Source organism: Leishmania braziliensis, chromosome 36 (assembly GCF_000002845.2).
Source record: "Leishmania braziliensis MHOM/BR/75/M2904 complete genome, chromosome 36".
In the NCBI taxonomy this organism is placed as follows: domain Eukaryota; phylum Euglenozoa; class Kinetoplastea; order Trypanosomatida; family Trypanosomatidae; genus Leishmania; species Leishmania braziliensis.
Genome location: NC_009327.2, coordinates 158,048 through 184,172, shown reverse-complemented (window position 1 = coordinate 184,172; position 26,125 = coordinate 158,048). Strand labels below are relative to the sequence as shown.

General features: G+C 50.6%; 11 protein-coding genes across 11 annotated transcripts; 8 read left to right on the top strand and 3 right to left on the bottom strand.

The window, feature by feature from the left end:
- Nucleotides 1-395: 395 nt before the first annotated feature.
- On the bottom strand, nt 396-1,331 carry LBRM_35_0660 (cell division related protein kinase 2; the record flags this gene model as incomplete). Its single annotated transcript, XM_001568641.2, has 1 exon — nt 396-1,331. One exon carries the CDS (start codon nt 1,329-1,331, stop codon nt 396-398), a length of 936 nt encoding a protein of 311 aa, XP_001568691.1.
- Nucleotides 1,332-2,085: 754 nt separating this feature from the next.
- On the bottom strand, nt 2,086-3,039 carry LBRM_35_0650 (putative ubiquitin-like protein; the record flags this gene model as incomplete). The annotated part of the gene is made up of 1 exon (XM_001568640.1): nt 2,086-3,039. One exon carries the CDS (start codon nt 3,037-3,039, stop codon nt 2,086-2,088), a length of 954 nt encoding a protein of 317 aa, XP_001568690.1.
- Nucleotides 3,040-3,702: 663 nt separating this feature from the next.
- LBRM_35_0640 (conserved hypothetical protein) lies at nt 3,703-4,335 on the bottom strand (the record flags this gene model as incomplete). The annotated part of the gene is made up of 1 exon (XM_001568639.1): nt 3,703-4,335. The coding sequence occupies one exon, from the start codon at nt 4,333-4,335 to the stop codon at nt 3,703-3,705; it is 633 nt and encodes a 210-aa protein (XP_001568689.1).
- Nucleotides 4,336-5,422: 1,087 nt separating this feature from the next.
- Nucleotides 5,423-5,848, top strand: LBRM_35_0630 (putative small nuclear ribonucleaoprotein; the record flags this gene model as incomplete). Its single annotated transcript, XM_001568638.1, has 1 exon — nt 5,423-5,848. One exon carries the CDS (start codon nt 5,423-5,425, stop codon nt 5,846-5,848), a length of 426 nt encoding a protein of 141 aa, XP_001568688.1.
- A 599-nt stretch (nt 5,849-6,447) lies between these two features.
- On the top strand, nt 6,448-7,344 carry LBRM_35_0620 (protein phosphatase 2C-like protein; the record flags this gene model as incomplete). Its single annotated transcript, XM_001568637.1, has 1 exon — nt 6,448-7,344. One exon carries the CDS (start codon nt 6,448-6,450, stop codon nt 7,342-7,344), a length of 897 nt encoding a protein of 298 aa, XP_001568687.1.
- Nucleotides 7,345-8,284: 940 nt separating this feature from the next.
- LBRM_35_0610 (conserved hypothetical protein) lies at nt 8,285-9,613 on the top strand (the record flags this gene model as incomplete). The annotated part of the gene is made up of 1 exon (XM_001568636.1): nt 8,285-9,613. The coding sequence occupies one exon, from the start codon at nt 8,285-8,287 to the stop codon at nt 9,611-9,613; it is 1,329 nt and encodes a 442-aa protein (XP_001568686.1).
- Nucleotides 9,614-10,333: 720 nt separating this feature from the next.
- Nucleotides 10,334-12,601, top strand: LBRM_35_0600 (putative mitochondrial carrier protein; the record flags this gene model as incomplete). The annotated part of the gene is made up of 1 exon (XM_001568635.2): nt 10,334-12,601. One exon carries the CDS (start codon nt 10,334-10,336, stop codon nt 12,599-12,601), a length of 2,268 nt encoding a protein of 755 aa, XP_001568685.1.
- Nucleotides 12,602-15,822: 3,221 nt separating this feature from the next.
- On the top strand, nt 15,823-17,355 carry LBRM_35_0590 (putative DNAJ domain protein; the record flags this gene model as incomplete). The annotated part of the gene is made up of 1 exon (XM_001568634.2): nt 15,823-17,355. One exon carries the CDS (start codon nt 15,823-15,825, stop codon nt 17,353-17,355), a length of 1,533 nt encoding a protein of 510 aa, XP_001568684.2.
- A 1,343-nt stretch (nt 17,356-18,698) lies between these two features.
- LBRM_35_0580 (conserved hypothetical protein) lies at nt 18,699-19,724 on the top strand (the record flags this gene model as incomplete). Its single annotated transcript, XM_001568633.2, has 1 exon — nt 18,699-19,724. One exon carries the CDS (start codon nt 18,699-18,701, stop codon nt 19,722-19,724), a length of 1,026 nt encoding a protein of 341 aa, XP_001568683.1.
- A 1,857-nt stretch (nt 19,725-21,581) lies between these two features.
- Nucleotides 21,582-22,259, top strand: LBRM_35_0570 (conserved hypothetical protein; the record flags this gene model as incomplete). Its single annotated transcript, XM_001568632.1, has 1 exon — nt 21,582-22,259. The coding sequence occupies one exon, from the start codon at nt 21,582-21,584 to the stop codon at nt 22,257-22,259; it is 678 nt and encodes a 225-aa protein (XP_001568682.1).
- Nucleotides 22,260-23,952: 1,693 nt separating this feature from the next.
- On the top strand, nt 23,953-25,275 carry LBRM_35_0560 (dihydrouridine synthase domain protein-like protein; the record flags this gene model as incomplete). The annotated part of the gene is made up of 1 exon (XM_001568631.2): nt 23,953-25,275. The coding sequence occupies one exon, from the start codon at nt 23,953-23,955 to the stop codon at nt 25,273-25,275; it is 1,323 nt and encodes a 440-aa protein (XP_001568681.1).
- Between the last annotated feature and the right edge of the window lie 850 nt (nt 25,276-26,125).

The window sequence follows — 26,125 nt, the reverse complement described above, 5'->3', positions numbered from 1 at the left end:
ATCTGGATGTAAAATTGCTGCATGCTTGGCATCTTTTTGCGGAGGTTCATGGTACAAGTAAGGGGACGAAGATCTGAACTAAATTGAAAAAAAAAAAAAAAACAAAAATAGAGATTACCAAATCCGCTTCGCGACTGACACAAAGTCAGCTAATGAGAAGAAAGGGTACGGGTGGTAATGGTGCTGTGGAAGAGCGAACGAAAAAGACTATGTATGTATGCGTATGAGAGAAAAATCTAAAACGCGGAGAGTCGAAACAGGTCAAAAAAAAAACTAGTCTAAGTAGGAGCTAAGGAAAAGTGAGTAGGTGCTGCCTCAACAATGCACCTCCAGAGAAACAAACCTTTAATCGTCCAACCCGCCAACAGACGATTATTAGTTACTTCCTTTCCGCTCTACCATCGAAGGTCGCTGAACCACGGGTGCTGGAGGGCTTCCTTGGCTGATATGCGCTCCCGCGGGTCGTACTTGAGCATCTTAGAGAGAAGGTCAATAGCGTCCTGATGAAGTTCTGGTAGCACCTGTCCCAGCCGCTTTGCGGTCCACTTAGGAAATACGTCGCGGTAGTCGGGCAGGCGCGACACACCTGGCCAGGACCCCTCGGCGTCAGCAGGAGTCCCCAGCACTTGAAAAATCTCAAATAATTGCCCAATTTCGCTGTCACCACGGAAAAGAACTTTTCGGCGGGCCAGCTCGGCAAAAATGCAGCCGACACTCCAAATATCCACGGCAGGAGTGTAGTGTTTCTCACCGAGAAGAATCTCAGGAGCACGGTACCACAGCGTGACCACCTCGTGCGTGTAGGTGTGCATGGGCACTTGGAACGCACGGGCGAGACCAAAATCAGCCAGCTTGAGTATGTTCGCCGATGTCAGGAGGATATTAGCCGGCTTCAGATCACGGTGGATGATGCGATGGCGGTGACAAAAGTAAAGACCATCTAAAAGCTGATAGATAAGACGCTTTAGATCCATTCCAGAGTAGCCCCCTTCCTGTTTTTCAAGTGCCTTTTTGAGATCCGCCTCCACATACTCGAAGACAAGGTAGAGCTTTCCGTCCGAACAAATGACGTCGAGCAAGTTCACGATGTTGGGGTGATCGAACTCTTGCAGAATTGACACCTCGCGCAGCGCAGTCTGCGGAATGCCCTCCTCGGTTCGATCAAGCCGTACTTTCTTTAGAGCAACGTACTGTCCAGTGATTTTGTCGACAGCGCGGTAAACTACGCCATAAGTACCCTCTCCCAAAACATCCAAGCGATTGTACCGATCAAGACTGTCACGTGTCCCAGAATCGCCGCCCCGGGTGGTAACTCGGCCAAACGATGACATTTGAAACGCTGCAGAGAGGAACTCACTTCAAAGAAAAGGATCTGCAACCTGCAAAAGGAGGGGAGTTCCTCCTTTGCCCCTTTTCACAAATGTCAAAAGAACAGAAGTTGGAAGCTAGTGTCTTGGCACCTGTGTGGGTTGTAGTGCGGAGAAAGGACCAAGAAGTGCGACAGCAGAGATTGTGAAGAAAAAAAGAAAAGTTTGTGTGTGCGTGCGTGCGTGTATTTTTTTCTCTTTCAGTATTCTGCCCTCTCTTCGACAGGTTTTAGTTCGTCAAAGAAAAAGAAAATGAGTTCCACACTTGGCAACTGAACGTCTTTACTATGAAGCGTTGTCATTTCTGAGCGGAAGGAAACGTGATCAGGAAAAGAAGGAAACAAAAGGATGCAAAAGAAAAAAGAGAGTAGCTGAATTTCATCAAGAATCTAATGATGTACCACTATTCGCCTAAAATGCATAACGTTTACTTGACGTAGAAATGTCCTTTCTACTTTTTCCCTACTGGCATCCATATGAGTAGAATACCTGTCAACACATTCGTAGCAGTTGCACCCATTGCCTTTTTGGCTAATGATTGAGTTGCTAGAGTATTCTCCGTAGCAAAACCTCCCTAAAACCAGTCCGCCAGTATCAAGAGATGTACTCTTATCCGGTGAAACACAAGAGCTTGTCCTTTGCTACGATCAGTTTTGAAGACCACAAGCACAGGTAAGAATAACAAAACGACAAGAAACGCGAAACAAAGCCCACTAGATCAAGCACCAAGAAGCCGCTCCAGTGCGAACTGCACGTTGCCCTGAGCCTGTTGTAGGGCAGCAATGTTCGCTTCCTCATTGGGGAATCCCATATCTCGCAGCAGCTGCAACTGCTCTCGATAAACTTCCCGCAGATTACCTTGTGGCACGGGGGGCGCAAACATCGCAGAGTTGAACCCAGTTCCTACGGCTGGAGTCGGGGCAGCCTGCAAAGTTGCCGGTTGCACACCGCCTGTACCTCCTAAACTGCTCATCATTGCCATTGCCTGCTGCATCATGTATGGGTTTCGCATCATTTCCATAACAGCCTGCTGTTGATCCTGCGGCAGGCCAGTCAGTTGCGGAGAGTTTTGGATAATGTACTGCATAAACTGGGGGTTGTTGAGTACCTGTTGCATCATTTGTTGCATCATAGGATTCTGCATCAGTTCTATCGCCTGCTGTGGTGTGGGGCTGCCAGCTTCACCCAATCCACCTGCCATGCCCATACCCATACCCATGTTTGCAAAAGGGTTTCCTGAGGCAGGGAATCCAGCAGCGCCGAAGCCAGGTTGCTGCGTCTGTGGTGCACCGAAGTTGCTCATTAGAGCTGCATATGGATTGGCAGTAGCCTGTGGGAGTGCGGGCTGTGTGGCTACAGTAGCAGGCGACTGTGTATTCAGTGATGTAACAGTATCACTGGTGCCTGGAGTGCTTGAAACATTCGTTGCCGGTGCCGTGGCTACACTCTTCTTGCTTCGTACGACGTGTATAACATTGCCGTCCTCCATGCCAATTGCTGAAAGCACTCCCTCATCCTTCAACACTTTTCCACGTAGAATGATGCGCTGCTCCTCCGCTGGGATCGCTAGTGTTTCCGCTATTTGATTCTTGAACTCCGCAACTGTGATGTTAAAATCCGCCACTTCAACTGTATGTTGATTGCCGTTTGCAAGCTTGATAGTGACAGTCATTTTTTATTTTCTTTTTTGCGGGGTATAATAATTTTATTTTCCCTTATGAATAATTGAGTAGTAAACAGTAGGTTTCTCTCTACACCAAAAAATTAGCAGTGCGTTCTTCTAGATAGAGGGGCAAAATTTGAAAAGAAGCATAGAGAAGAGGTTCAACTCAACAATTAGTAATTGGGATTTGCCGTTCCACACTTTGGAAAGGAAATAAAAGCCACATCATGTATCTCCATCACTGCATGTTCACTGTACCCCAATAGCACAACTACCTTTTCCTCCCGCGCATGTCGTTCTCACTCTCACTTAAGCTACAGACATGAGCCACCACACAGAAGGATGCGACGGTTCAGTCACAAAACGAGACCCTATAGGCGTATCTCAGGCGAAAGACCTTTCCTTTACATTTAGAGCTCATGCAAATTTTCATTCGTTGCTTGCATCCAGAATAAGTAAAACACACAAAATATATGCGGATGTATCTTGTAGATAGACAATCATTGGCAGTGGTGGTACTCAGCTCTCCTTATTGAAGAACTCACTTTTCGCTTGCAAGAAGATTGCGCTGAACAGCTTCATCTTACTCCCTCCCCGAAATAGCATGCCACAGACAAAAAAAAAAGGAGGCGTAAAACAAAAACAGCCAAATATAGCAGCAGTGTGTCGAGATCATTGCAAAACTTTGAGCACATTATTATAGAAAAATGCATGCATGTACCGTATATCATCTGAAGTAACCAGCTTCTCGTCTCCATTCACCCGATGCGAGCAAAACATGACCCTTTCATATATTCGAAGAAACCTTTCCGACTGCTCAGCTGGAAGAGCGCCCGTAACACAGGCAAGACAGCAGCGCATGGACATCAACTCCGCACATCTTCCGTACGACTTAGCTAGTATTGTACGTACTTTGCTAAGCATCTCAACACAATCCTTCTTTGCGTCACGCGACTCCGACACCACTGCTGGAACCACTCGTGAGTACTGAGGAGGGTCGCTAATACGAAACGCGTGTGTTTTCAACCCGTTTTCCAGAATAATCCGCGCACGGCTTCCTTCTGGTTTACCGAGAATATAGGCACCGTCAAAACGCGTTTCGCGCTGAACTCTGAGAAGCATTGCATGACGGAAGGTGCTTCGGTAAAGAAGATCTAGCAAAACAATGATCACAAGGCCAAAAGCAGTTGCCAAAGACACCACCGTTTCAGCGTATGTGAGCTTGATTCGGTCATCCACTTTGCTGCTATTGTCTGACAGACTGTAGCTCTCTGAGGAATCTCCTGAGAAGCCCAAGAAGCCCATTCTGAGGCAGCCAGTCTCAGCGAAACAAAAGTAATCCTTTGTTCTTTGTACCTCGTGGATGCTTTTGCTAGAAGTGTTGCATGCATCAGCATTTAGACCAAAAGCATAACGACAGGAGAGAGAAGCAGGGACGCTGGACGATTGCTCAGAAACAAGTGAGCAGTAGTGGCATGCATTGCAGCGACTCTTGGGCGGTTAATATACAGTGCGCAGCCCTTTTCTGCAAGCAAAGGCGCTGGCTCTGGTGCTGTTTAGTTCCTCAGCAGGCGAAATTTCTTACAAGCAAGATTTTGCTGATTGTCGAAAATGCACCGCCCGTTGATGAGAGCGACGAGGCGAGAATGAGCGGGGGAGATGCTCAGGAGTTTGGACGCGGAAGCCACGCTCTTCAGAGGTCGGGCAGTCGATTTCCTGCTGGCCCATGGAAATCTTCTTCTTTGCATTGAAGAACTTGGTATCATGATCTTGCCAAGGCTCTCCCTATGGTTTTTCATCCTGTTGTCTCTGAGACCGCCTGTTATCTCGCCTCCTCACTCTCTGCTTCTTCCGCTGGAGCGAGTGTGTGCATTTTGCTCTGTTGGAAGGTGCTATACAACGGTTGCCTCACCACTGTGCCAATCGTTCCCCCCCCCTCCGGTGCACAGAGAAAGAGCGCTTTTGCTTTGACCCAACCCTCGCTTTTGTTGACCTGTAACTCCGCATCCAGTTTTCTGCGGTTTGATATGCTCCCGAATAAAGTTACAAAGGTGTGCTTTGTAAACGGTAGTACAGAGAAAGCGACAGGGATGCGTACCCTGAAAGGAAAACACCCATACAGACAAGCTCTTGCAAAGCGTATATGGCTCTCTGTTGTAGAGCACATATAGGACAATCCTCAAGGGTGAGGCGGCCAATGCTTTAGCGAGCCGCTTCCTACTTTCTGCGCTGCAGCTCTTGGACGAAGGCGATTGCTTCAAGAAACCAGCATTTGTGATGCCACAAGCCACAACTTCTTTCACACATTACGTCTTGAATATGATTTTCTCTGCTTCATTATTTACCTGTACTTTTCCAGAACCCATGCAATTGTCCTAGTCACGTCGCCAGAATGACAGATACTTCAAATTGTAAGAAGGACATTCCTTCTTCTGTGGTATTTGAGGCCCTGCACTTGAGAGTGACAGTGGAAACCGTTGAGGGTGATCTGTACAAAGGAAAACTGGCAGATTTCGACGTTTCACGAGGAAACATTGAGCTTGTTGATGTCCGGCACCAAGCAAAAGACTCCACTTACAGGTTTTATGAGCGAGTAACAGTTCGTGGCTCAAACATCAGAATTATTTTGCTGCCGCAGGAGATGAAAGCGGCGCCCTCCCTGCAGTGGCGCCAAGATTCGGTACAGCAGGAGCTCACGAAATCGCTAAAGCGCACGCATTTCCTTCGATCGGTTATGCCTCCTCCTCGACCGGTGCGCACAAAGAAGGGACCACCCAAGAACGACAAGAGCAAGCAGTTGCGCAGAAAATTACGCTGATTAAGTCTCCTAGACTGCTTGTACATTGGTATTTGTCACTAACGCTTTACAACCAAGTGCCCGACCGTATGCGTCTCTTACTCTTTCGGATGAGTGGTGCAGCTTTCTTGCTCGGCAGTGAAGTTATACTGGTTCATTGAGGCACTGTGTCGACTTTTTTTTTCACTTATTTCATGAGTCCTGCTGTTGCCGTTGTTATCCGGGAAACTTTGCCACTGTGCAAGACGAGTTGCAAGCTGTGGATTCTCTTTTGCAGGCCGGACTGCGACTGGTGGCTAGATTCAACTAAGCAGCAACAGAAAAGAGCTGTGTTATTGAAAAGCAATGAGCTTCATATTAGCTTGTCCTCTGCAGTATGGACTTTTTCTTCTGGTTTCCACGAATGTGCCTTTTATGTTCGTTTCTCAAAACTGAATAATTACATGTGCATTCACTTTGCTGTTATCTCACTGTCGCTCTCTTTGTTCTAACCCCTTTATATATCCGCATAATCACACTTACTAATATAGGTGTCTCTGTATGTGTGTGTCACTTTTTGCATATTTGCCTGGCATACAACTTCGACATAATCAGTGCTTTCTCCTTGTAGATATCGAAAAATGGGTGATATGCTTACCAAGCCGGAAACTCAGAAATTCTCGACCGTGTTCGAGACGTCCCACCTGCGTGTAGGGTGCTGCAGTATGCAGGGATGGAGAAAATCGATGGAGGATGCTCATGTCGCGCAGCTGAATCTGAATGGTAACAAAGACCAGGCTTTCTTTGGTGTTTTTGACGGCCATCAATCAGATGAGGCGTCACGCTACTGTAGAGCACACATGCTGGATGAGTTACTCAAGAACATTGCTATATACAAGGATGACATCGCGAAAGCGTTTGAGGTTTCTTTCAAAGAAGCGGACAGCCAAATTTGCAAGAAGTTTGTGTCCAGTGGTACCACTGCAAACTGTGTTTATTTGGCTAAGCAGCGAATAGTTTGTGCAAATGCCGGCGACAGCCGCGCCGTGCTATATCGAGGTGGCAAGGCTGTTCCCCTTAGCGTGGACCACAAGCCCTCGGTCCCTGCGGAGGAGGCGAGAATTATCGCCGCTGGGTGTCACGTAGAAAATGGGCGTGTTAACATGGCGCTGGCTGTCAGTAGAGCCTTAGGTGACGTGGACTTTAAATGTTGCACTGAGAAGAGTTGGACGGATCAGGCCGTTACTGCCTGTCCTGATATTACGGTGACACCGTCGCGAAGTGATGATGAGTTCATCGTAATAGGGTGCGATGGCATATGGGATGTATTGTCCAACGAGGAGTGCTGCAACCTTGTGAAAACACTGATCCAAAACAAGGACGTTGACAAGAATGGACATCCTGTTGCAGTGGATATTAGTCTTGTTTGTGAACAGGTTCTTGATCGCTGCCTTGCTCAGTCGAACTCCGTCAAGGCCGGTACCGACAACATGACTATTATCGTTGTTGAGTTCAAGCCGCCATTTTTCAAATCCTAAATTGCACTACTCTGCTTCTCTGAAGAAATTTTGCCTCTTTCGTTTCTTTTTTTTTTTTTTACCGTGCTGTGATACCGCTTTGTTTGAGAACACTAGTTGCGTTTCTATCTTTTTCTTTCGATTGCTAATTTTTGCCTGACGTCTTGAAGATTTGATGCGAATTTTTGGCTTCCTCTTGACCACTTCATGTACGTTCATGTACATTCTCATGTACCAACTCAGCACAGCAAACGCGCTCTATATCGTTGCCTTATAGTTTTGTAACTGTGCATTTTTTTCCTGTTACATTCTTACTTGCGTTGTATTACTGACTTTTCTTCCGTCACGGGAATAGAGGAGCAGCTCACAGTTCTGCTGACAGAAAAATACAGAGCATAACTACTTTCTCATGACAGTGCAATTTGAGTCTCCTTTTCACATTGCAAGCAGCTTGAGCAAAGAGGTTTCTGTGTTCCGGTTCTTGTTCTCATTGATATGTGAAGTCTTGTGTCCTTAGAAATGCTCGCTAGAGGTGGATTCTGCCGTGTTCAAGGCGCTTTGATTTGCGTACAACTGCAGTTTCCGGTCTATATAGCAGTATTTGCCTACTATGAAAGATTTTCAGCATTTCCTAGCGAGCTAAAAGGACGTTAGATGTGCACTTATGCAGGGCATTACGGAGTCAATAGCATGCATGTTCCTAGACGCTTTCTGTATTGCAAGAAATCATACAGAGTTGCAGTGGCTCCAAGCACTACAAAAAGAAAAAGCGAGGGAAAAAACATTGATTTCAATCAACCAGAAGACAACGTAAACTGTACGTACAAAATCCTCAATATCTAATCTCCATTCTTCTGCTTTCCCTTAGAGAGGATAACGCACATGTCTACTGCACAAGTGAATAGCAGGAGCATTTACTCATCTCCCGACAATCTCCTTGCCGAAACAGAGATAGAGTAGAATGGAGAACATTATGACAGAAATTTGCCTGGTGGCTAATATAATTGATCGACTGTTAGAAGCCAATGAAAGCTTGCGCGCGGATGAGCTGGTGCCGCTTACAAAGCGCTTGCGTGCTGCAGCAAGCGAGCTGTCTAGCATCAATTCACAACAACAGCCCAACTTAGTTTCGTCTCCTCTTCCACGGAACGTCGAAGGGCTTAATATCATGGGAAGCAGGGGTAGACAAGGTCCCTCCAAGTTGCAGCTGCCAAGGACTCTTGCACAGTTCACGGCGGCTCGGAGGCAGACACCCAGGGGTCACTCTCTTTCCGATACGTGCACGAAAGTAGGGATTTCAAAGGTATCCTACGAGGTCTCGCAATCGATTTGCTGCTCGCTTTACAACTTATTGGAGGGGGCTACTCGTCTGCTTTGTGCTTCCCACGGTCATATTTTTGTGAAGCGCGGTGATGACATGTTTTCGATCGCAAATGTTTCGCGAACGTTAGTTTTTCCACCTCCGCAAGTTCATCATGGGTGCCTTTGCAGCGCGGATGCTGAGGTTCTCGGCAGCTCCATTGCATTGAACCGCCACATCGACGAAGTTGGAAGAAAGCGTGCAGTTCTGGTGTTTCCAATATACAAGATTCCCATTGGAAATGGACCTGGCGAGTCTGTCGCAACAATTCATGTAGAACGAAGAGATCATGTTTCTGCCCCGTTTAGTGAGAGTGACGAGTGTACACTCTACTTTGCTTCTCTCTTCTGTGGTGAGCTGATGTCTCGTATTCCGCAGTTCAACTTCCTTGAGTCATTTTACGACCCGTCAACACAGCACATTATTGCGCCGTTTGAACCGTGCTCTTCAGTATTACTGCCACCTATAGAGCGTGGCGGTGTGTTGACGCTTGGGGAGCCAGGAAAACAATCTTCCGAGGACCCTGAGTATGCGAAACGGGCGGTTTCGCAGTTGACACGGAAGATAGAAGCACATAGTCCAGAGATTCTGGTTCGCCGTGAGAGGCTGCCAGTTAGTAATACGAAGCCGTTTGCTCCTGGTATGTTGATGATGCCATCGCTGCTTGAAATTCAAGCTTACGTTGAAAACCTGCAATCGTGCTGGAAGAAGAACATGCTGGACAATATTGATCTGCTAGAGTTGGACCGCGAGACTCAGCAGGACTTGAGGCTGGCAAGAAACGAACTAACTGCCACGCGCCGTAACCTTGCTGCCACAGCAGATAAGCTGCGTCTGTATGAACTGGATACATGGGACTACAAACTTGAATATGGCGCCATGAAATCAGAGCTAAGCACTTACATGGATGGCCTTGAGCGTTTACACTGAGGTAGACGACCACTTTTCCGCACTTACGCTCTGATTTGCTATCTGTTGCTACACAGTGGAATTGTACTCTGTTTTTTTTTTTTTTTACCTTTCTTGGAACCTCTGGGATCCTTCATTAATAGTGTAGGCTTTTATGTACAGTTTCCGTAAAGCTCAGCGCTAAATTGCAGACACTTTTATTTTCTTCAACAGTTGCCATTTTGCGACGATTTTGCATCAAGGCGTCACAGCGTATCTGATGCGTCTGTTTCCAGGTCGGCGACTTATTGAGGACGACACACTCTTCTGTGACTTACGCGTGCGCCAAAATTTACCCCCTCTTGCCGATTACCTTCTCTGCCTTCACATCCTCCTCTCTTCCTTCCCTCTTCCCCTATTTGTGGATATCTCATGTTTCGTTTTCTGAATCGCACAGTGGTGTGCGGCTAGACTGCGCAGTCCCACACTCATATTACATATTCAAGTGATTAACATTGGCAAGCGCAGGCATTACGTGCTGATTTTCTGTTGTTTATTGGATTGTTCGCCTCAACGATTCCTCTCTGTCTTCATGCTCTTCCGTTCGCCAAATTCCATTTCCTAATTCATTTAGTTGTTTGCTTCTTCCACTCTTACATCGTGACGTTCTAGAGGTGTAGGAGAACGAGTTTGGCTGTTTCCCGCTTCTGCCACGTGTTTTGTAAATTTGTAGCCTCTGCCTATTTCGAGGAGCGCTTGTTCATGCCGTTGGCAACCTCGTCGTCCCTTTTGGTGCCTACGTCCAAGGCCGCTGATAGCTCACTTGTGTCAGCTCCAAATGCTTCATCTGGCGGCGCGAGGTTCCATAGCGCAGATGACCCCTCTGCATCTGACTCGCGAGAGGGAACCCTCATAATACCAATTCACACAATTGTAGAGAAGGTGGCTCCCTTATGCGACCTCTCTGACCAGGAGCTGCGTGCTCTCGTTCTCCGATACGACACAGACGGCATCGGCGGCCTAACGGAGCCGCAGTGGTCGCTCTTCTGCCACGAGAATCGCCACACCTTCTCTTCCTTGGGTGAGGAGCTTTTGGATTTTGACCGCTCTGGCGAGTATAGTGTCCTCGTTGTGAAGCACGGGTACGAGGACACGAGCGGCACAAACGCGCCACATTCATTTACCAAGGGGGTAATTCGGTTCATCGAGAGTTTCGCCGTGGGCGGCATCGCTGGCGCTGTGAGCAAGACCGTCATCGCGCCTGGAGACCGTGTCAAGATAATTTTTCAAGTGGAATCATCACGGCGCTTCAACTTGCGCGAGGCAGTCTACCTCGGCGTGGAGACGGTGCGAAAGTTTGGCTTTACTGGCCTGTGGATTGGCAATGGCGCGATGATGCTCCGTGTCGTTCCATACGCGGCCATCACGTATGCCTCGTTTGACTTTTACCACAGCAAGCTGCGTTGCATTTTTAGCCGCACCAATCCAGACGGCTCGCCTGATGAGGCGCGGGCAGTGACGCTTCGCTTCATTAGCGGCTCACTGGCAGGGGCCACTTCGACTACCTGCACTTACCCACTGGACCTAATGCGTGCCCGATTTGCAGCACATAGCAGCTCCGGCAAGCGGCACTTTCCTAGCTATGGCGCCGCTTTCAAAGAGGTCATATCTAAGCAAGGTGTGATCTCCCTCTACAGTGGCCTTTTCCCTACGCTTGTAGGCATCGTCCCATACGCCGGCTGTAGCTTTGCGTGCTTTGAGACACTCAAGCACTACATTGTGAAGGTGTCACACCTTAAATCTGACAGGGACATCCCAACCTATCAGCGACTGATGGCTGGCGGATTTGCAGGCTTGCTTGCCCAGTCGGCGACCTACCCACTTGATATTGTGCGGCGGCGCATGCAGGTCACCCCAGGCCGCTACTCTAGTGTCATTAATGCCTTACAAACGGTGTATCGCGAGGAAGGGATTCGCCAGGGGCTCTACAAGGGTCTTGCCATGAACTGGATCAAGGGCCCCATCGCCACCGCAACGAGCTTCACAGTGAACGATCTCATAAAGCGACGCACACGTAATTATTATGAGACGACGGTCGTGTACTCGTCACGTCACAACATTGTGACGCTGCCGGAGGCATTCCTCTGCGGCGGGGTGGCTGCCGCAACGGCCAAGTTCTTTTCCTTGCCCTTTGACCGGCTCAAAATTCTGTATCAGGTGGGCATGGCTGAGAAAAGCTCGGCAAAGAAGGGAGCACAGCTGCTCTACGAAGTCATCAGGCAGAGCCCCAATATGTGGATGTCTGGACACGTCACAATGTTGCGAGTAGTACCATACGGTGCCTTGACGTACTGTTTCTTCGATATGTTTCAGTTATTGGCCGAGCGGCTCATGTACTCACATGTGGCCACACCGTACACCAACTTTGCTGCCGGGGCCGCCGCAGCGTCGGTTGGAACGGCGATAGTGTACCCACTAGATCTTTTGCGCACGCGTGCCGCCTTGAACGCCGTTCCCAGCTTTCAGTCATACTTCTGGCTGCTGCGCACCATGGCTCGACGTCACGGCATTGGCGCACTGTGGAAAGGCTGCTATCTTTCCATGATGGGCGTGGGCCTTCTTGCCGGCATCGGATTCGCTTCATACGAGTACTTGAAGGAGCGATTTGACTGCCACACTTTTGGGCAGTACATGGCTGCCGGCGCGATGTCGGGGATGACCGGCTCTGTGATCACACACCCACTGAGTGTCATGAAGCGTAATCGCCAGGTGGAGCGTGTCGTGTACGGGCGACTGGGCACTCGCTCCATACAATCACTGCTTAAAAGCCCTAAAGAGGTTGCCTCCCTTTACCGCAAGATGCCCTTTTCCTTCACGGTGAGTAGCCTTACGTTCGGTATCTCGTTCGCAATGAATGACTGGTGTCGAGATGTTATTGCGGCGACACGAAACGATATGCTGCGCGAGATGCTGTTACCGCCATCGTCTGCCGCGTTGAAGGTGATACTATCCCACAGCAAAACCACCTAGCGCCGCTGCCTGCCTGCTGGCGCATGCATGGCGAGCCAGGAGGGTCATGTCAGACGACATCGAGGCGCGTGGTGATTCTTTTCTGTTTTGACTCTCTTCCCTTGTTCTCTCTTCGCCTCTCTTGCCTCCTTGTCACCCTCTTGGATCAATGACAACTTACGTTCCCTCCTTTTCTTCCAAGTTCTGCCTTTGCTCACTTGTGCTTCTCTTATGGGTCTTCATTATCTGACGACTATCGTGTAGCTCCCCTTCCCTCTTACGGACAGAAGGTGCTCTTCAGAGTCCTCCCTGGGGCGCCCCCGTTGCGCCGCTGCTCTTTGCTGTTGGTGTGCTCGTTGGGTACCCCTTCCCTGATGTGTGATGGGTTCGTTTAACCGCTTCTTCGTACACACACACAAAGCAAAAGTATCTTTTTCCTCGTTTTCTTGCTGCGGTTATTGAACATGTTCCAGGGAGCGGCTGTGCTGGACACGTCGTCCGAATAATGGATCTTAGACCGAAATGAGAGAGGCGTGGCGCTTTTACGAGCTTCTGCATGGAGAGTGCAGGGCATTGCTGCGGTGAGGCTTTCGTTGTTGCTCCAAGGGGTTGCAAAGGTGGTGAAGTGGGAGAGGACTGAGGTTGAGGATTTGAAAAGGGGAGGTCACAGTGTATGGACGATGATCAGGACAGTGGCGCCGTCGAGGCTTTAAAGAAGAAAACTTACGTAGAGATACGCACATCAAGGATGCAGGAGTCTCCGCTGCATCTCAACCCTTTTTCTTGTGTTGTGGACGAAGCAGTCAGACAGAAGCCACACTTGCATTTATCTGTTTCTCTTCCCCCTTTCGACGCTCTGGTGTAAGTTAATATGTTTCATCCTCTTCCCCCCACCCTCTTTCTGATTGTTTTCCACGGTTAAACACCTCTAATTTAGCTTCTTATTGTTTTTATGTTTCCTTGTTTCTCCTTCCTCTGCTGTTTACGCATCGCTGTGTGTTGGTTATTATTATTATTTTTTTGTCTTTGCACTGGTTGATATCTTTTTTTTTGCTTCATTTTGTTGGCTTGATGGCGAGGGACCGATGGATTGACGCATTTGTGTGCCTTCGCTCTCTTTTTTTTTTCTCTGTGTGTGGTGGTGGGCAAGTGTGGGGGGGGGGGGCGTGGCCGGAGTGCTGACGGCACTAGAGAGGTGGCGTGTTCGTGTGGTAAGGCCATTTCCCCGCACATACCTCAGGAAATAAGACGACTTTACTACAAGGCACACACAGACGCTAACGATATCAAGCTAGCCTTTTTTCCTCCTTAAACCTTTGCTGTGTAGTCTGTCGACGTGTGCGCGTCTGTGCAGGCGAAATTTTGGGAGTTGGCACCGAAAAAAGCGGTGAATATTTCTCGCCGTTTTTCTTCGAGCTAGCATGCAGGCTGACGAACCAGGCGGGGTAGAGAGGAAAGGTAACATCGGAGGGCGAGACACTTACGTTCCGCTTAGCTCAACAGAGGAGGAACAGATTGACGGGCCGCTTGTCCCAGGCAGTGACGAAACTCTAGCGCAGTCCATACGCCTTTGTTGCTCTTTTCCTTGCGTGTCCCTCCACGGCGTCCTTTCTGGCGACTCCATATTGAGGTTTTGGTGAAGCGGGCGAGCGGAACGAAAAGCGCAAGCAACCATCACCCCAAAAAAATAACCAAAAAAAAAAGGAACGTACCAGCAGTGCGCTAGAATCCATTTCAAAAGATCGCTCTTTCCCTCTTCCCCTCCCCCTTTTTTTTCTGCTTTGATCACCCACATTTTTGACGACGACGTTGTTTTGCCATGCGCGATGTATTGCTCGGACATAACTCCGCTCATCGTCGCCTCTTGTCTCCCTCCGCTGCGTCTGTATCGATGTTTGGATGTACCTCCCTTAGCAAGTCAGGAATGCCGAAGACGGAAAACATGGGTTGAGAAGTGCCCATCTGCTACTGTTGTCTCCTGTGTGTTGGCGCTTCTCTCGTTTTATTTTTCTCTCATTGTGCTCCCTTTTCTTGTCTTGTGCTGTTCTTTTTTTCGTTCCATTAGCGAAAACAACAACAACAAAAGGAGCCGTTACTATGATTTCCTGTGTTGTTTTCCCTTAGATTTCTTTGCCTATCGTTGTATGTCTTCATGTCTCAGTCTTTGTCTGTGTCTCTTACCTTAGCTTACCTGTGCGTATGTGTGAATCACCACAGCAATGTACATTCCCCTCTTATTGACCTCCCTTCGTTCAGTCTCGTATGCTCTTTTTCTCTGCCGCTTCCTTTCGAATTTGCTTCTGTTCTTATTGCCGCCTTACTCACTGAGTTTCTTTGTCTTGGTTGTATATCACTCTCGCTCTTGTTTCTTCCGTGCGTGTGTCCATTTCCGAAATGCCTATTGCCATCATTGTGGAGTCGTATGGAAAGCGCTGCATTTTAGTAAAGCGAAGGCAAAAGGGTTACCCAAGGGTCAGCATGCTTGAACTGATGTAAAAATACACCCGTGGTGGTGGCAGCTACACCATGAATCGTGTGCGTATAAGAGATGCTTTTGCATTTTCCTTGCGCGCCAAGCACACCCCTCTCGGTGCATGTGGCGCCAAGTGACCTGCCACGGTGAATCAGCATACTTCACTTGCACAGGCGTAGAGGTTGCGAGAAAGAACCCCGACAGACTCTTCTACCACTTCTTTCCCTACTCTGCCTCTCTTCTGTTCATTGTCCTTCCTCTTTTTACACCCCTCTTCTCTCTGACTACCTTGCGCTCTACCTCACTGCGTTCTCATCTCTCATATCACCGGAACGAAGAACATAACAATACACTAGGGCTTCGTTAGCTCCTTTTTTGGGGGGCGTGTCTCCTTGAGCAACCACGACCATCGGAAAGCTGCAAAGCGTTTGCATAACATCTACTTTCTATCTCCCATCCCCTTTCTTCCTTTTGGTGTTCGATCTTCCCCACTTTTCATTGTGTTATACTCTCGTGCGTCTCCACTTGTGTTCTTTGCTTTTCCTTTTGGTTTTGTTGTTGTTGGCCTCTCTGTGGCTTCTCCTTTGTGTGGTAACCCCCCTTCTCTCTCCCGTGCTCGTATCATCTCCATCGTCTTGCGTTTCTCTTTCATCCTCCCTCCCCCATCTGCGCGTGTATTGTCTTGCGGCTGCTGTTGTTGTTGCGGCACGTTTTTCCTTTCCCTCTTTCTTTTTCCATTTCTACGTGCGCGTTTGCTTTTCGCATCGCCATGACGCAGGACGAAACGTCTGCCACAGGCTCTAGCGGCAAGGGCAACTGGGAGGCCCTGAAAGAGCAAGGCAATCAGGCGTTCAAGTCGAACGCTTTCTCGGAGGCGATTCAGTACTATAGTGCCGCCATCGAGGCCCATCCAGATGAACCGGTGCTCTACTCCAACCGCAGTGCGGCATACTTGAAGAGGGGTCAGTACCAGGAAGCCGCTGACGACGCAGAGAAGGCAGTGGCGATGGATAACACATTTGCCAAGGCGTACTCGCGGCTGCACAGCGCGTTGTGTAATCTAGGCCTGTTTGACCGCGCCTCGGAGGCGCTGAAGGCGGGGTTGATAGCTGTGTCAACGTCGCTAAAGTCCACGCCACAGGATGTCAAGCACCTCAGGGAGTTGGTGACTAGTGCGGAGCAGGCCGGCATGGTTGTGCCGCGGGGGCGGCAGTTGATAGAGAACGGCTTCTTTGCAGAAGCCGGCCGAGCACTCGCCGGGCCGTACCGCGACTTTCCCGGCTCCACGACGCTGGCGTTTCTCTATGCAGAGGCGCACGCGTCTTCGTCGCCGGATGGGGCATCTAAGGTTCTCTCCCCTTTCGCGTACACACACAACTCCGACCCTTACTACCTCTATCTGCGTGCACTGGTGCTCTACTACCGTGGCCAGGAGGGCTTCGCCAGCGCGCAGAATATTTTGCGGGAGACACTACAGATGGACCCTGACAACACCAAGGCACGTGTCTTGCTCAAGCGCATCCGTGCTATCGAGTCACACAAAGACGCTGGCAATGCCGCTTTCAAGAACAAGAACGCCAAGGAGGCCGTGATGGAGTATACGCAGGCAGTTGAATGCGACCTCACCAACGCCCGCATGAATGCTACACTGCGCAGTAACCGGGCGGCTGCGAAGATGGACTTGAACGACTACAAGGGTGCTCTCCTCGACTGCGACTACGCCATCAACAACGGTGCTACTTCAGCGAAAATCTACGCTCGCCGAAGTCGCATTCAAGAGCACCTGGAAAACTTCGATGAAGCGGTGCGTGACATGCAGCAGGCTGCCGAGGAGGATGGCAAGTTCGAAGCGGAGCTGCGCCAGCTCAAGGCGCGCGCCAAGCGTGCTAAGCGCAAGAACTACTACAAAATTCTTGGCCTATCTCAACACGAGGCCAACCCAGATGCCATCAAGCGGGCCTACAAGAAAGCGTGCTTGCAGTGGCACCCGGACAAGTGGGCGCATGCAAGTGAGGAGGAGAAGTTGCACGCCGAGATGCAGTTCAAAGAGATTGGTGAGGCCTTTGGCGTGCTCTCTGACCCGAAGAAGAAGCGCATGTACGACTCAGGTCAGATGGACAATGACGTGGAGGGGTCCAGTATGCCAAGCGGCTTTGGTGGCGGTTCGAACCAGGAGGATATTGTCACGGTGATGAACATGATGTTTGGTGGCGGTGGTTTCCAGACAGGAGGCTTCTCAGGCACCTTTGGAGGCTCTGGCAATGGCCGCCGTCGCCCCCGCGGCGGTCCAGGCTTCTTTTGAGCGAACCGCAGCGAGGCGACGAGGTCAATGAGGACGTACTAAGGCGTTGTTATAGACGCTGGGATCGTGTCTTTCCCCTTTTCCTGCAGTGGGGGGTGTTGCACACGATTGTTTCGGTGTCAGAACCGGAAAATAAAAACCTGATAACCCCAGCCTCTCCTGCGCGATGTCTCTTGTCCTGCTGCTGTGGATGTGCGAGAAGGGGATGTTTCTCCTCTCTTTTGTTTGTGCTTTTACAAGAGGTGTACTACTCGTGGACTCTGCGTGACTGGCTCGCGTTTATCTCTTTCAGTCTTCTTGTCTCTCTCCTCCTTGTATCTTTAAACGTTACTAATCTGTGTCAGCTCATTACCAACTTCCCTGTTCACCTGCAAATGCGGCGCGTTGTGTTTGTGTGCTCATGGACACTGATGACCTTCTTGGATGCGTGGGAGCTAGTGTGGTTTATTCTTGTACATAACGGCCTTTGTGTCGACTTTTTCTGTCTTACTTTCCGCTCCCCCATTCTCTCTGCGATTGTGATGCCCCTGCTGTCTGTGCACATGACATGCACCACCAACCTCCCTTTCCCGTTCTCTACCCTTTCTCCTTCTTCCTCCATCTCCCCCCCCCCCCCCCCCCCTTTGACGTGGTTATGGAGGACACGAGATGCAGAGGACAGGAGGACACCCACACTTACACAGACGCAAGAGAGTAGAGTATGGGCATGAAGACAGTCGTAAAAAGAAAAGGAGAAGAAACACCCCGAGGCAGTCTCTCATGAGGTGAAGGGCGCGCTCGAGAGGAGTGTTGTTCTTTTTCTTTTGTGAAGGCCGTTGAAGTGTGACGACCTCTGTACTACTCTAGACCTCACACGAATATATACCCATACATACATATATGCCTATGTATATATAGACATAGAGATAGAGATGTATGAGTCGGAGAAGCGTCTTTTTTTTCTCTTCCGTGATGCGCTGCTGAGCTGCACAGTGCACACAGCACTGTGGAACATAGACTTCTTTTTTTCGATTCGCGCGCGTGGGCGGACGTCGAATACGCTCGAGTCGCTATCCGAGCGCCATTGGATCAATGGGGACGTGTGCAGCCGTGACCTAAAGAAAATGCACCACCTGTGCACTCCAAAGAGAGGCTCACTGTCCGTATCACGCAGAACATTTACACTGATTCCTCTCTTCGCTCTTCTTGCTGTCCTCTCTTCTCCCCGTACTTCTTCACGCCGATGTCTCTCCGACATTCGTGCTCCTTCTCTTTTACGAATAGAGTGCCCTGCTGACGTGCAAAGGCAACGAAAATCACGAGAGAAAAATCCGACCGACCCAGCGCTCAAGGAGCACGTCAGGATGCCCCGTCCACAGTTCATTACGTGCCAACTGTGTGGCAGGGGCTTCGGTTCTGCCTCAATCAACATTCACATTCCACAGTGCTATGAGAAAGCAATCAAGCGGTGGCAACTGAATCCGCAAGGGCCGCGACCAATCATGCCACCGCTACGCGGCAAAGCGGCTGCCAAGGCAAGCAACACCGAATCCTCTGTCATCGCCATCACCAGCCAACCCCGCGGCGCTGGCATCTCAGCTGTCCGATCCCTGCAGATGCAGAGTATGCCACCTGAGAGCGTCGAACCGTCGAGCATGAATCTGCACCCATGCTCCAAGTGCGGTCGTACCTTCAATTTTGACCGCGTAGCCTACCACGAGAGCATCTGCAAAGGCGACCGAAAGCGCAAGGTCTTTGACAGCAGCAAGCAGCGGCGCGTCAGCGGCGAGGGGGACGACGCCTACGCTGGTGGTGCCTTCGGCGCCCCGAGTGCGGTCAGGAAGGTTCGAAAGAAGAAACTGGGCATGACGAACACCACAAGCCGATATACCCCTGCCCCTGCCCCACGGACGAATTGGCGGCAACAGCATGAGGAGTTCATTGCGGCCATCCGCAGCGCCAAACGAGCCGATGCCGAGGCACGGAACATGTGGGGCACTGCACCTTACGGCACACTGAGGGGGTCTGCACGTGGCGCTCCCTTCGACATGCCATCCTCCGGCTACGGAGGTGGGGCTGGGATGTCAGTGCGGAGCTCGATTTCTACTAAACGAGTTCCACCTCTTATGGCGAAGCAAAATGATGCGCGAAATCAGAACATTGCAACTGGCGGGCGTGCAGTGAAGGCCAAGGTGGGTGGCGGCATCCCTGCGCGGAGAACGGGTCATCCTGCTGGGCGTCCAACTCCGCCTCTTGGACGAGGCAGCTTTGGCGGCAGCGTCGACCGGTTCAATAGTCGTGGCGGCGTAGGTGGTGGTGGTGGTGGCGGCCGCGTTGCAAACGACAACACGACAAGCCTAGGCATGCTGCAGGCCATGGGTAGAGCCTAACCACTTCTGTCAGTGTGCGTGTGTGCCGGCCTCACTCCGCCTCTTTCCTATTGTGAGGTGCACACACATACCTCTGCCCTTGTCTCAGTCCCTCGTTCATTCAATGTATTAGCCACAAGAGCATGTGGGCGATAACAGGAGAGGGACGCTTTGTCAAGGAAGGAACGCGACATTGGCGCTTTAACATTTTCTTGAATGCGTCTCCCCCTTTTCTATCCCCATTCCTTGTTGTATTTTTATTTTACAATCGCGCATATGCTCGAGTGCTTCCCTCCCACTCTCTTCGTGTTTTCTTGAGCGTATCAGAGGTGTGGGTGGAAGAGTGCCCGTGCTGACGGCCAGTGATCTGAGGAACCACACTGACTCGTTATCATACAGGTCTTAATGACGAGGTCATTGCTATAGACGTGTATATGTATCTGCTTTAATGATAGTCGTGTTCTTCCTTCTCAACTGGATGGGGGGGTGGACGAGGGGGAGGCCGCCTCCCTCTGCTCATCGCTGTTTGCCTTTCATTTCCTTTCCCTCCAGCTGCCCCCCAACCTGCAGCGTTTTGCCGTTAACTTCTCTTGCTTGTGTGTGTGCGCTTGTGCGCGGGTGTAGATGAAAGGGGTGCATGTGTCTGTGCGTTTGTGTGTGCATGGCTGCTTCTTGGCTTATCATGGTGCGGTTTTTCATGGTTTGCTTTTCTTTTTCGTCCTCTCCATACTCGAGCGCATCTCTTTCATCGAAACGAATTGCGCGATGTGCAGGATCATTTTGTGAGTTTCATCTCTCTCTCTCTTTCTTGTGCGTTTTTCTCTTGCACGCACCGTTTTACAAAGCCCGTGCATGCGCTCACAGTGACATTATAGTCATGTAAAGTAGAAGGAAAAAAAACACATGATCTCATCTTCATATATATATATACATATATATATATATATACACACACACCCATACACACACCCACACACGCAAAGGTGAAAGCAACATGACTTGACGCGAAAAAGTGTAAAGGAGAATTAAGGTGTAAGCGGTGCACAGCAGAACTGACAGTTATAACAAGATGGAGAACGTCGGCACAATGATTCTTTCTTTCTCAGCATAATGCCCCCTCGTATAATCTATCTGATCTTCTCCGAGATCTTCAAAGGCTACTGCTCTCTCTCTCTCTTGTTCTCGAGCTCTGTCCACGTAACAGTGATGGTCGACACCTTTTCTTTCCGTGCTTGTCTCTGTTCCTTTCTCTTCTTCTTCCCTTTCATTCCCATGCAGCTCCACTATGTTTTCTTTTGCCGGCTTCTGCTTCACACTCTGACTTCTTAGCTCAAGGTGGGGTGCCGCTGCGTGTCTCTACCCTGGTGATAGTGGAGCGATGCTTTGGACGGCACAGAAACAAAACGTTCTCACCAACAGCACTGCCGTCTGCCGTGAATGATGGAGCCTATCCAACAAGGATGAATGCCCTAAGTAGCATCTTCGAGACATCTTTTCGTTTCTGTGATGTTTGCACTATCCTGCACAAGCGGATGCCGAGTGAAGGGGAGTGGAGCTGCTCATCTCTTTCTCACTGCATCTTGCGGTGAATGTGCGTGAACTCCAGTCCGGCACTGAGAAGGTCTCTCTTCTTTCCTCTGAAAACATTTTCTCTTGAGAGTCGACAGCGTTACCGTCCCCTCTGCTGCTTCTCCCTACTCTGGCAAATCCATTACAATTCCCCTGTGTGTCACACAGGTGTGCAATACACCCACATCCATACACACTGGCGCATACCACATACCACGTTTTTCTCGATTCTACAGATAACGCGAAACTTCAGTAGCAAACTAAGGAACTGTGAGTGCGACCCCCTCCGCCTTCTCTCTCTTTCTCCTGATGCTTCGCAAGACGCAGCTCTTCCGCTTCGCGGCATCGCACGCTCTGTTGAGCGGTGGTAGCTCGCATGGCCCCATGCCGTACCAGGACAAGTCGTACCCGGTGCAGCCCCACAACCTGAACGAGCTCCAACAGCCTCCGGACAGCTGGCGCAAGAGCCCCATTATGAGCAAGCTTATGGACCAGTCTCTTCCGGTGTACGATGATGTGGTAACCGGTGTTGGTCGCCTGTACTGGCAGGAGCCAGCGCGCGCGTGGCACCTGTTTGAAGCCGATGACACCCTCATGCTGGAGGAGCACGATCGCGAGGAGTGGAACGACCGGCCGTATGTGGCAGTGAACCATCTGTACGAGCCCCCGATCGGTAGTGAGGAGCGCCCCATCCGTGTGGAGGGGACTGGCAACCCAGGTGATCAGCAGATTGTACTGTGCTTCGGTAACTGTGCTCCGCATGTGCCACAATCTAACTACTATATGATGATGAAGGGTTACAGCAAGACCAAGTGTCCCATGTGCCAGCAGTGGTTCTACGTACACAACCGCCCTTGGCTGGTGATGCACCCAGACTGGACTGATGAGCCGGCCGCGGATGAGGGTCCGGCCTACACGTTCGCCGAGATCGAAGCCGAGTTCGACCGCGACTTCCACGAGTTTGGCGTCTACCTCAATGCTGAGTGAAGCACTCCACTTTTACACCTGCTCTCCTTGTCTATTTTATTGTATGGGTGTATGTCTCTCTTTCTCTGTGTGTGTATGTTGCGTATTGTGGTATTGCTCGTGCGATGTGCATGTGCAAGTGCGCCACCTCCTTTTTCTCCCTTCTATTCACGTCTTTCTCTCCACTTTCTTTGCGCGCGGTGTTGGTAGGCAATTAGGGATGCAGCAGCAACAACAACAACCGGTGTCGACGACTGTGATGAAGAGCCGCGGACGAAAGCGATGGACGTCAGGCTACCATGTTGCTTTTCTCTATTGCTGTTGTCGTTTTTTTTTTTGTTTGTTGTTGGCCTGGCTTTGAAGCAGGGATGAATGTGAGGATGGAAGGAGGCAAGCGAGAGGAGCACATTGCTGATCCCCGTTGCTGGTTGAAGTAGTAGCAGGTGGCCAAACGTGTATGGAGGGACATAGAATGGGAAAAAAAACAAGGGTACGGAAAGAGAAAGGGCCAAGGGGAGAGGGGTGGGGGATGCGAGGGGATGTTCGACGCGTATAATGCAGCTCTGGCGTTGTAAGGATTTTCTTCCGCCACTTCTTTCTTTGTCTGCTTTCCCCAATCAGCTCCCCTTCTATACACTCGAGTTTCTGCATACGTTCCTCTCTTCTCTGGTCGTGATTTTTTGCGCTTTCCGTCCGTGCCACTTTGTTTCTTTGGCACCAAATCCGCGTCTTTGCTTTTTCTCGTATAGTCCTTTGTTTTCGTTGGCGTCTTTGATGTGTGGACACCCACACCCACACCCATACACACACACATATATATATATATATATATTCCTTGTTTAATACCTTCGCTAGCAATTATCTATGTCCCTCTCCCTTCCCCTACGCATGTCTGAGTGTGATTGTCGGCTGTCGCTGTGTGTCTTCCTACGCCTCCTGAGGGGATTTCGAGACTTTTGTCCACATGATTCTCACCATAATCCTCCACAGACGCAGCACTCGCACCCTCTCCTTTCTCATTTAGCACCTCAAAAAAAGGAAAGAAAAAGGGACGCACGTTGTTTTCCTTTAATTCGCGTCCTCGCTGTGTTTCTTTTTCTTCTGTATTTCCTTCCTTTTCCATTCAAACCGAAGGCAAACAAACTCGTAAGAAGCACATATATGCTTTACATCAACAACGCGAAGTGCGCCGCTAAGCATAGTGGTGCGCTCAGCTCCTCTATTGCAGAGTGCACCACACATCTGTCGTGGCTATTGTTCTTGTGACAGGTTGTTGTGGCAACAGAGCGCGTGTGTGTGTGTGTCTTTCCTTCCCTGGCAGCTGGGTTGTAAAAATTACTGTGTCTCTCGCAAGCTCCTCTTGGTGTTGAGGGCCAAACAGCATACGCTTCTTCGCTTCTGTGGGGCTCATTAAAGACTGTCACGCCCATCGTCTTCTGGTGATGTCAATTCAAGTCTCTCTTCCTCCCGCTTTCATTTTGGAGCATTGTTTTTCTTTTGCACGGCGCGTTCCTTGTTGCCCCCCCATTGCCTACGCTGCTCTCCTTATTTGACGTACGGCGCGTCTGCCTCTCTTATTAGTTATACAAGCAAAACACGTATCATACGTACGCCCGTGCTGACGTGCAGCTGTTTACTGGAGGGACGGGTAGTTTTACATGCCAAATTGGATATCCACGCCACCGCGTCCCTCTCGCACGCACTCACTGCAGTGATGAGGGTGGAGGAGTCAATGTTCTACCAAAAGGCGATACTGGCGCCGATGGTGCGCGTGTGCAGCCCTGGCTTTCGCGCCCTGTGCGGCGCTCACGGTGCTGATGTTGTCTTCACAGAGGAGGTGGTGGCCGCCAAGCTTGCGACGTGCCGGCGCGAGGTGGTGCACTACCCCACAGTAGACACGCCAATGGCCGAATATGTTTCCTACGACGCTTTCAAAAACACCTACAAGCGTTCTGTTGTACTGAGCATACCTATGCGTGGCGCCACCACCTACGCCGGGCCCAAGGCGAAGTGCATCACTTCCCCTCGCATTGTGCTGCAACTTGGCGTCGCAGACGCTGAGCTTGGTGCGGCTGCGGCGCTTGTGTGCAGCGATGACATTGACGGCATCGACGTCAACATGGGGTGCCCAAAGAAGTTTAGTGTGCAGAACGGCTTCGGCGCTGCGCTGATGAAGCGGCCGGAGGTGGGCGGGGCGATTGTGCGGGCCGTGCATGACGCTGTGAACAGCAACGCAAGTGTGGAGGCTCGGGGCGGCAGGCGTGTCGCTGTGAGCCTCAAGACACGTCTTAAGGAGACTACGGAGGACACTGTGGAGATGCTGCGAGCGATGCTGACGGCGGCGCACCACACGCCGACGAGTCCTGTCCTGCACGCTATCACCGTTCATGCCCGCACCCCCAACCAGCGGTCTGAGCAGGCTCCACTGTACAGCCGTGCGGCAGAGGTGGTGCGGACTTGCAGATCCGACACCGCCTTTGAGGGTATCTGCTTTGTTCTGAACGGTTCCATCCTGTCGCGACAAGACGGAGAGGCAAAGTGTGCTCTGTACGGATTTGACGGAGCCATGATTGCTCGCGCCGCCCTGGAGGACGCGCGGTGCTTTCACCGGGAAGGCCGCGAGCTTCCGACGTCCTCCGCTGCTGACGAGGGCGAGGCACAGTTGGCGGAGGACGCCAAGGAGTACGCCATGTCCATAATGAAGGAGCTTTTTTTCTACTCAGTGCGCTACCGTACCCTCTTCCACAACTTCAAATACCACCTCACACGCGCGTTTCCGGTGGTGAAGGTACTAAAACCGCTCATGAAGGTGGTACAGCTTGACCTACGCAGCTACGCCGACTGCTACGAGTTCTTCCGCTTGAGTGTAGAGGAGAGGGCGCTGATAGACTCGTGTGCGCAAACGATGGAGCTGTTCGCTGCCAAGTCGGTGCCCGTGCTAAAGCGTGCAGCGACGCCCCCGGCGGCGAGTGATGAGTATGGCGAGCTGGCGCACAAGCTTGCCCGTGTCGAGGGGATGGCGAAGGCGTCAACGTAAAGCAGGGCGATCGCAGTTCCTTCGTGACCACTGTGTGTGTGTGTCCCAGAGCATTTGTACAGTATCGTATTCTGTTCTAAATCGCCTATATGTGTGCGCGTGTGTGTTTGTGTGGACGTCGCCCTAGCTGGGTGACAAGAACATCTTAACACGATATAAAAGCAAACGATCCACGTCAACTGATCTATATGTGCTATCGCAGCCTGGATTGAGTGGTGGGTAGACGCTCGGTACTCGATGCGCCGTACCCAGTATTCGACGTGCCATGATACGCAGTTATTGAGGGACCATTCCTCCTCTCTCTATCGAAAGTTATAGAGCAGTCGCAGCGGATTGTGCCCACACCCCCACCCCCTATCCTAACCTTCCCTGTGGCGTGTCTTCCTCTCCGTGAACACACCGTTTCTACTACACGCAAGCACCTCATCCCCTCCCTATTTATTACTCTAGCCTGTGCCTTTCACCCGTGGTGCACACGCAACCTGCCCGAATATGTAGGGAAGGTAAGGGCAGGCGCTTCGAGGAGTAACTTGCGGCACGAAATCGCCCTGTTGCTCGGCGTTTTGGTCTAGACTTTGGCACAACTCCAACCTCCGATTGCCCGTATCGCTTCCCTGTCTTTCTTTGATCTACTCTTATAGTCCCTGCTACCGTGCCGGTCGCGGTGCACTGTGGTCACTTGGATTTCCCATCAGTTTGCTCTCCCCACCGCGTTTCTTTTTCCTTTGTTCGGGTCTTCTTTGCTGCATCCCTCGTCTTGTTTGCTGTGGCCCTTTGCGTGGGTGTTGCGTGTTCGACAAAGTGGCACCTCCGCGGTTGCCCTTGCCCGACTCTTTTCTTCGTGTCGCGT